The sequence below is a fragment of the Oncorhynchus nerka genome, linkage group LG22, assembly GCF_034236695.1.
Source record: "Oncorhynchus nerka isolate Pitt River linkage group LG22, Oner_Uvic_2.0, whole genome shotgun sequence".
NCBI classification, from domain to species: domain Eukaryota; kingdom Metazoa; phylum Chordata; class Actinopteri; order Salmoniformes; family Salmonidae; genus Oncorhynchus; species Oncorhynchus nerka.
This window is the reverse complement of record NC_088417.1, coordinates 47,559,564-47,569,625: the sequence shown is the minus strand read 5'-3', so window position 1 is coordinate 47,569,625 and position 10,062 is coordinate 47,559,564. Positions and strand designations below refer to the sequence as shown.

The 10,062-nt window shown below is 41.2% G+C and overlaps 1 protein-coding gene across 4 annotated transcripts in view; it reads left to right on the top strand.

Annotated features, from left to right (window-relative positions):
- Positions 1–1,875: 1,875 nt before the first annotated feature.
- Positions 1,876–10,062, top strand: part of LOC115105273 (prolyl 4-hydroxylase subunit alpha-2-like) — a 39,308-nt gene continuing 31,121 nt past the window's right edge. The window contains exons 1-2 of one of the 4 annotated variants that reach the window (XM_065007208.1): positions 1,876–2,084; positions 9,531–9,657. In XM_065007208.1, coding sequence (XP_064863280.1) covers positions 1,897–2,084; positions 9,531–9,657 — 315 coding nt within the window. In that variant the 5' untranslated portion in view covers positions 1,876–1,896. The remainder of the gene's footprint in view (positions 2,085–9,530; positions 9,658–10,062) is intronic. The other 3 variants (XM_029627088.2, XM_029627086.2, XM_029627089.2) reach the window with 3 other exon arrangements.

Sequence of the window (10,062 nt, the reverse complement as noted above, 5' to 3'; positions counted from 1 at the left end):
TTTGAAAGTCTCCTTTCAAATAAGCTGTTTTCTAAACATTTGAATTTCGTTCATTGAATTATTAATTATGAATGTACATATTGGTTATGATCAGTAGATTATTACAGGTTTTTGTAATAAACATGCACTGATGAATAAGGCCTAATGTCATTGTCAAGATGATACTTTTGCAAAAACAGTTTACTAGTTTGTGAGCAGGTTTTTGGGGCCTAGTGGTTTTAGAGCATTGGATCAGTAACAGAAAGGTTGCTGGATCGAATCCCTGCGCTGACAAGGTAAAAACCTGTCGTTCTGCCCCTGAACAAGGCAGTTAACCCACTTTTCCCTGATAGGCCGTCAATGTAAACAAGAATTTGTTCTGAACTGACTTGCCTAGTTAAATAAAGGTTCAATAAAAAATAAAACAAATAATCAACAGTGTTGCAATTTTTCCTTTATGGTTTTCATTCAACATTGATCAGTAGACTTGTGGCTTAAAAGAATACAGGCTGCACACAATTGACCTCATAATCTGAATCCGTCCTTTGTAATTGATCACTTCATGACTGGGTCAGCAATTAATCATCATTAACCAAATGACTTATGAGATTGGCACTTTATAGTCCTACAATGCAGTGGTGGAAAAAGTGACTCTTGTCATACCTTAATAGAAAATGACTCAAGTAAAAGTGAAAGTCACACAGTAAAATACCAGTTGAGTAAAAGTCAAAGTATTTGATTTTAAATATACTTAGTATCAAAAGTAAATGTAATTGCTAAAATATACTTAAATATCAAAAGTAAATGTATAAATAATTTCACATTCCTTATATGAAGCAAACCAGGCGGCACAGTTTTCTTGTTATTTTAATTTATGGATAGCCAGGGGCATACTCCATCCCTCAGACATAATTAATAAACAAAGTGTTTGTGTTTAGTGACTCCGGCAGATCAGAGCCAGTAGCAATAACTAGGGATGTTTTCTAGATAAATCCTGTGTGACTCAGTTGTGAGCATGGCGCTTGCAATGCCAGGTTTGTGGGTTCGAGTCCCACGGGGACCACTATGAAAGTTCCTCTGAAGAAGAGTGTCTGTAAATATGTGTGTGAATTGGACCATTGTGTATGTGTATGTACATTTCTGACCCACTGGAATTGTGATACAGTGAAATAATCTGTCTGTAAACAATTGTTGGATACATTTCTTGTGTCATGCACAAAGTAGATGTCCTAACCGACTTGCCAAAAAATATAGTTTGTTAACAAGAAATTTGTGGAGTGATTGAAAAACGAGTTTTAATGACTCCAACCTAAGTGGATGTAAAGTTCCTGACTTCAACTGTATATAACATTGTAAACTTGCAGAAGGGTGTACCCCTCTGTATATAGTCTCGTTATTGTTCTTTTACTGCTGCTCTTTAATTATTTGTTACTTTTATTTCTCATTCTTAACCGTATTTTTTTTTAAACTGCTTTGTTGGTTAGGGGCTCGTAAATTAGCGTTTCACTGTAAGGTATTCGGCGGCATGTGACTAATACAATTTGATTTGATTTGATTATTATATTACCGTAATTACGTTCGGTCCAGAGAGCATCCTACATTTGTGAAGGTTGCATCATGTAACATAATATACCCAAATGTATTTCTTCCTCCAAGACGTGTCGAACTCATTCTGTACAGAATATTCCAGTTTAATTGGCTTCGGACAAATGTCAAGTACAGACAAGATCCAATAGGAATTGAGTCATGTCCACAGATAGTGTCAAAATGTAGTTTGATGCACTCGGTAGGCCTTCTGTTTTATAATACATAACTTTGGTAATAAGGATCTGCCTACTAGGTGCAACATGATAGCCCTTATTTTATGGTTGCCAACAGTAGCCAAGATATATGGCTCTGATTTAGCCTACTGTTGTAATGCAAAGACGACGGTTTGAGCTGAGGGGTCCCAGAATGAAGTGCGCATTTCGTAGAAGGTTTTTGACCAGGGTCTGTACGTGGCAGAGAAAAAAATCTCTGCAGATCACTAACTCGGGCGTCTACAATAGATTTGCACGTACTGTTAAAGGTGTAGGATTATTTTACAATCACAAGGGAACGAAAAGGTAAGCGTACATATGCATACTGTCATATCTATTTTGAAATCTGTGTATTGCACAGAGGAGCGCAGCATGTAATTCCTGTAACATGATGTGTAGGCCTATTGTTGTCAATAACAACGGACCCCTTTTTTTGGGACATTCTTGTTGCTAAACCTGTGATTTCAGCAAAATAATTTAATGAACTCGTGAATTGGGTAGGCCTTATACTGGCGTGCTCTTTTTTAGCGCATTCGCTTGCTTTACATGCCTTGTTGGCAACTGTAGCTGCAGCAACAACATATCAACACTGACAGAAAGTTTTGGAAGGTTTAGCCAACATTACAGAATTCCATTATAACTTCAGGGTTTTGAGGGGTAGGTAGGCAATATGTATTTAGAACGTAACATTGGCAGTCACCTTTCTCTCAACTGTTTTTATGATATTATTTTTTTCAAAAAACTTTTTCACAAGAAAGACCCTGATGTGTTCAAACGGGGATTTATAGAATAGTCGCCGTCTTGGCTGACGTCTCAGGCATTGTAACGGAGTAAAGTACTGTAGCAAGAACCCATGGGCGCAGACGTCAGTTCAACGTCTAGATTTGTTGTCAGCTAACGTGAATTCAATGTGAAAAAAATATGAAATGCCCTTACATTGATTACTTTTTGCAAATCCAGTCAATTTTCCATGTTGGTTCAATGACATCACATAGATAATTTTGGTTGAAAGACATGGACACAACGTTGATTCAACCAGTTTTTGCCCAGTGGGAAGACTGAGTGAAAAGGGTCGATACCTTTGGGATATCTTTTTATCAGTATATTTCTGACATTTTATTACACGAAAGGAGTAGACGTACTCCAGATAAGCATGTCCTTAATTTCATAATACAGAGCTAGAATATTCTCTGTAATGGGACAGCTTCTACATGCATCCAATCTGGACTTGAATTCTCCTTGCTACCATATGGATCCAGGGAGATTTGGAGTGATATAGGTTCAAGACACGCGCCTGATGCATATTAGTAGAATATTCTAACTCCGGAAAGGGTATGTGTCAACATGCTGACATGTCTAAGCCTTTATACTCAGGCATGAACGAATCCACATATTTTCAGAAATGTATCATATCTGTAATCATTACCTGACCTGATTTATTTCAATAGATATCCTTACATGATATGTGAATCAATGTGGATCATGGATATTTTAATGTTTCATCATTGTATGTCTGATCGAAAATAGGCTAAATCTGATTTTATGAAATGTAAAATAATTTGTGTGATGGACGTTGTTCAGGCACCGGAAATCAACGCACTTCTTGACATGAAGGTGACATCTGAGCATACATTGCATCATTTTCAGTAGTAGGCTATACAAGGCACAAAAAGGCAACCTATTTCATCCAAGTTGCTACTTCCAAAGCGCATCTGGTTTTTCTATTTAAATAAATGCAGCATAGCAAATCCAACACTAGAAAAAAATGCCTGGAACGTGCCTGGAATGCCTGGAACGTAAAATATCGTTATTAACTGGTTCCCATGCTTCTAAAATAACGGTTCTGTTTCGGAACAGTATGGATCCCTTTCTTTTCAGTTTCAGTTCCTAGAAAAATAAAATTATTTTCCGGTTTTCGGTTCTGTTCCCTGAACCGGTACCAACCCCTGCTAGTTACCACTTAATTTAAGGCTAGGCATAAGCTTGACAGTGTGCTTTAGGTTAGGTTTAAAAGCAGATTGTAAGAAGGGAAATTCTAGAAATAGCCGGGTTTAGAATTGTGTGGCTGGGGTAAATAGTGACAATTTTTATCCAGAGGGAATAAAACATTATAGTGTCAGAAAGATTAATATGGATTTAATATTTGTTAAATTATTGAGCATGTCCTCAACTCAAATAAACATCACATTGTCCTTATTTAGCATATCCAAATCATGAGACAATATGTTATGTAGGCCTACTGTTAGTACTTGTCAACATATAGACCTATAAGATGTCTTATTTAGGTCTATCTATCGAGTCCTTATCCGGCCATACCATGTATGATATCCGGAGGGAATTCAAAAATGATATGTTCATGAAAGAAAAATATGGATTTCATATTTGTCATTATTGAGCATGTGATAACTCAGAAATCATACTTATTTTCAGCATATCAAAAAGAATTGCAAGATCCAGATATGGACCTCAGCCAAGAGATGCATATCTTGACTCAATATAGCTTTTTATCTTGAATATACAGTGGATATTTGGCAACATGAAGAGGGAAAATAGGATGTTACACATCTCTGGATATCGAATGAGTCCATATCCGGCCATAGGAAAGTGACATTTGGACTACTCTCCAATTATATATATTCCAAAATCAAGGGCATTATTTTGGAGTTGGCCTCCCACTTTGCTGCTATAACAGCTTCCACTCTTCTGGGAAGGCTTTCACTAGATGTTGGAACGTTGCTGTGCGGACTTGCTTCCATTCAGTTTCAAGAGCATTCGTGAGGTCGGGCACTAATGTACGGTGATCCGGCCTGGCTTGCAGTCGGCGTTCCAATTCATCCCCAAATGTGTTCGATGGGGTTGAGGTCAGGGCTCTGTGCAGACCAGTCATGTTCTTCCACACCGATCTTAACAAACCATTTATGTATGGACCTCGCTTTGGTTGATTGAGACTGCTGTCTTATGTATGTTTTGTAACAGTTATTGTGGCCTTTGTGCTTCTCTGATTGCATTGTCACGTTGGCAACGATAGATATTGTTGTCCTTGTTCAATAGAGCCATTGGTCTCAACAATGTTCCTATCTGCCAGGACATTGCAGGATATCTAGGTTTACTCATTTCCCCTGGCTTTGTAAAGACGGGAAATTGTACAGCCTGATGGGAGCCCTTCTTCCTTGTTCTCACCCTCGAATGCAGGCTATGTTACTGTGTACTGTCTATCCGAGATTGCTAAATAATTAGCTACAATGGCTGCTTCTGATGATTCCTCTTTCCAAGATAAGCTGGATGACGAAACATTTTTAGATTGTCTTTCACATAGGAACATACAGCCTAATTAATTTGAGCTGGAATAAACTGAAAAGGAGTTCAGACAGCGAGGAAAAATAATTGCGAGACCAGCAAGCAGAGGCACCAGCCTAGAGTTGTTTTGCTGTCTGCAGCTAGCAATATAAGGTATCTTTTAAACTAAGCAGTGTTGTAGAGTACAATTTGGTGATTGTTTCGAACACAACGGGACATGCTAGTACCACTACAAACCAAGCTATTAAAGTTAAGCTAGTTAGCTAGCTGTGTTTGCTATACCTAAAATATACTGTAGTCTAACGGTATAGGTAACTAGCTAACTAACCTAGCTAGCCTCAGTGCCTCACATTAGGAGCAAAGCTCGAGTATAGGTAGCTGTGTCCTGGACTGGTCTCGGAGTAATGGCTGTGTTGAAAGGAGTGGGTGTGTCAAAAAGTTTCATTCCAACCCTAATTTAACGCACCTGATATTAATAATTTTCTGGTCGTAACTAACCTGATTCAGCTAATAACTGGGGTTGGATTGAAAACCTACAGGAGGGTAGCTTTCTGGAAACAGGGTTGGAGAGCTCTGGGTTAGACACTCTTGACTGAACGGTGTTGTCTATGCCAATGAAAGTGTTTTCATTGGTCAACTTTTTACACATTTAACTGCAATACAGCCTTATTCTAGAATGAATGAGAAAAAAAGTGTGCATCAATCTACACACAGAACTCCATAATGACAAAGTGAAACCGGCCATGGGGTTGAGCCAGTTCCTGGAGAGTTTTACCACTAGTGGTGTCATCAGCAGGATTGTTTGCGCTATCAACATACCTTCAGTCATTGAATTCCCAACGTTCCGACAAACACCTTATACCTGTAGGACTCCGACTTGAGCCATGTCAGTATCGTGGTCGAATTACCCTAGTAGATGACCCTTTGGATTGGCAAGGTGACCTCTGCTTGCAAGGTGGAGGCCAACTGGGCGCCAGAAAGGGCAGCGCTGAGTTCCAGCCTAGGCATTGACAACTGCTTCTTGGGTGTGACCCTGGCCATGACAAAGGAGACATGGGTCTGGCCAGCATCATCCTCCACTCAGAGATAGGAAACCACTCCATAATCCTGCTCTGAAGTGTCACAGAACACATGAAGTTCCTGGCTTGGACCTAGTTGGTCATCATAGGGTGGGACATAACACCTTGGCATCTGGACTTTGGAGAGCGCAGACAACTGTTTCCCAACATATCCATCTTTCGACTAGGTCAGCTGGGTGGATTGGTTGATCCCAGTCCCTGTTGGTCTGCCACAGATCCCGGACTAAGACTTTGGCCCGGGTTGTGTAAGGAAAGATATACCCGAAGGGATTTTGGTGCTCAGGGCTGAGGCACTTGTATCCGGTGTGCAGCTCCATCTCAGACTTAGAGTGGGCTCTTGTGGATTGGTGCCAGACTGTGACAACCATACTTCAATGCTACTTGTCCTAGCTTGTGGCGGGAGGTGCTGGATAACCTCTGCTGTGTTACTTGCCCTCTGTCAGGCCTCGAATCCCCCTTTGGACAAGAGATTCCAGACTTTGTTGAGGAGTGCTTTTGCTTCAGCAGTGGATGAGAGGCTCTGTAAGCAGTTATCCACATAGAAGGCATTGTCCACTGAGTCCCATACTTCTTTGTCACTGTCTGGGTGCTCCCAGGTGTGTCTCTGCAGAGTGTATCTGGCACAGCAAGGACTGCATGTGGTCCCAAATGTTAGCACTTGCCATTCTTAGATTGTGGGCTCTGCGTCTCGTTCCATATCTCACCCTATGAACCGTAGCAGTGCGGTGTCGGAAGGCAGCAGACAAATCAGATAAACATGGCTTTGATGTCTCCACTGATGGCTGTGGAGTCCTGCCAGAACCGGAGAAGGACACCGAGCAAGAAATGACCAAAGGTTGGTCCAGGCAGCAGACAGTCATTTAGGCTTTAACCAGCATCCTGGAATGAACAGTTGAAGACAAATCGGTACTTACCATATTATCCAGCAATACCAATGGGGAGGGAGATACCAGGATTCACTGGGTGGGTTTCCCTCTTCATGAGCGGTCACTTTGGTGACATCCTGCCTTCACAAGGTTATGAATCTCCCATTTATGAACTTCAGCAAGCTCAGGGTTCTTCAGTAGTCACCATTCTGTCCCACGGAGTAGTGGAAGTACAGCCCGTGTTGTGATTGACAGAAGAGGATGGTTGTGCACCTCTGAACTGTTTGTTCCTTTCCAGGACGGATGAGACTATCCGTGCCTCCTCCAATTCTGTTCTTGCTTGATGCTGGTGCTGTGCCAAGTCGTTGACAATTCCTGTTCCTGTATAGCTTTACGGGCCTGCACGTCCAATAGGTGACATCGTTCATCAGTCTGTAGTTCCTCCTCAATTTCCTCCAACGCTAGTAGTTTCATTCTCTCTTGTAGGACAGCGGTCTGTGAATCTAGTGAATGGAGGCTGGCAGGGCCACTTCCAAAGGGGGTATCCACTGGTCGAACTCTCACTCCGTCTTGAGTCACTCCATCTAGAGTGCCTCGATGATTTCCCATGACTTGAGGGTTGAGCGGACCCCACCTTGGAGAGCTGGTCGAACTGTGCTGTGGGAGTTACCTCTTCCATGGGTTCTCCCAGTAGACCACCCTCCTGTTCCTAAGCAGTTTCCGGTCTTTAGCTTGGACGGGATGTTTTATGGCTGAAACATACAGTTTTATGCATCGCTGCTTTGAGCCTTTGTGATGAGATGGCAAGATGGTGCCGACAGATAGGGCAGCTCTGCTTCTAGCTCCTAAGCAACTTTGCAGTATTTCATTTTTTTATGTGTTAATTCTTACATTATTAGCCCAGGAAATGTTTTGTGTTATTACATACGGCTGGAAAGATCGTTTGGATTTTAGAGCGGCGGTAACTCGCCAGCATTATGAACGGGAATACAACTTTCCCGAATTCGATCCTTTGTTCGTCCCCCCAGGACAATTTAACTGTTTCCAGGGACTAATCCAAAACACTGCTGGCGGCTGAGAAGAGGTATTCAGAGTGGACTACCAACCATATTACCTCCCAAAATAATTCCTGTTTATTCCCCCTCAAGCCGATACCATAACGGCCCTCAAAAACTTCACTGGACTTTCTGCAAACTGGAAACCACATAGCCTGAGGCCGCATTTATTGTAGCTGGAACAGTTTTTTTCCCACTAATATTTATACATTCCATACTTTTAGGTTTGTGTGTATTGTGTGAATTGTTAGATATTACTGCACTGTTGGAGCTAGAAACACAAGCATTTTGCTACACCCACAATAACATCTGCTTACCATGTGAATGTAACCAATAACAGTTGATTTAGTGGGCTTGCCCTTTGGTAGGAGAAACCTTACCACATAATCCTTCAAATAACCTGATAGTTGTCTGCTCGTTTGTTGCCTGGTTCTCCTGGTGATGCTGGTAGTTGAGGATGAATCCTTCGGTGCTTTAGGCTTAGCTCCTGAATCTTTTTTTATTCTTTCCAGGACTTTAGCCTCAGCTGCTATTACCTCATCTTTCCTCCCTTCCAGTGGAGACAATTCTTCCTTCTCCTCCTCCATTTCCTTTTCACCTGTCTTTGGTTCAGTCATCATCTAGCTAGGTGGACCATTGAAAGATTCTTGGAATCTGTGTGTGTAGCCAGACAGGTGGGATGACTGACAATAGTGAAGGGGAACAGGTGGTCATGGGTCAGGTGACAGAGGAACGGAGGAGCCTGAGGCAGGAAATCCTTTAACCACAAAGTGGTATATTAACTGGATCGTTTTTTTTGTCTGCTCCATAACAAAAATAACAGAATAACGTATCAAATTCCTAATCACAAAAGTTAAATCTTAACTACAGTCATTCTCATTATTAAAATTATAGTGGCTAAATTGTCCAATATAATTGTCCCCATACAAGTTTCATTCTAATCCTTTAGCCACAATGGAGATTGGATTTGTATGCGTGAACACTAACATTTCCCCAATGTCAAGAGTTTGATAATCCATTTATTTGTTGTTCTTCTGCATACAAAAAATGTTAAAATTATACCAAAACTAATTCTGATCTTTAAAACTAAAGAAACAAACATCACGGTTAACATGGGCTGGTGTGGTCAAAAGGCTATGCTGCCATTCCAGTCACTCCCAGTAGGCTATGGAGCACGTATGCCTTTTATTAACTGTATTCTCCATGGGCCTGTAGAGGTGATACACACACTTGACAGGGGATTAATGGCAAACACACTTTGCATCATGAATTGGAAACGGTTCATATTGTATATTTTTATATTTGGCTCCTATACACCGGCCCCAAATGTATTTGGTGTGAAATCAAAAACAATTATTTACTTAACTTGATGGAGCCTTCCTTTTAGACTGCACCTTCTTGCAGTAGGCAGATCTTGGATATTGGTCTTTCTATAATGTTGTTTTTTGTCTTCAGGCGTACTGCACGCACTAACCCCTTGGAATCAGGCTTGGCTACTAAGTGGTGCCGTGGGGTCCATGACCAGAACCACATCTCCTTCACAGAAGCTGCGTCTTCACTTTACCCCACTTTCGTCTTTCCTGTAAGAATGGCAGGTACTCCTGTGTCCATCTCTTCCAAAATGTACAGACTCAGTGAACATAGCCTTGCTGTTGAGAGAGGCCGCCATAGGCAGACCTGGCTCTCAAGAGAAGACAGGCTATGTGCACACTGCTCATGAGGTGGAAACTGAGCCTCACTTCCTAACCTCCTGCCAAATGTATGACCATATTAGAGAGAGATTTTTTCCTCAGATTACACAGACCCACAAAGAATAAAAAAACAAATCCAATTGTGATCAACTCCAATATCTATTGGGTGAAATACCACAGTGTGCCGTCACAGCAGCAAGATGTGTGACCTGTTGCCACAAGAAAAGGGCAAACGGTGAAGAACAAACACCATTGTAAATACAACCTGTATTTGTTTATTTATTTTACCTTTTGTA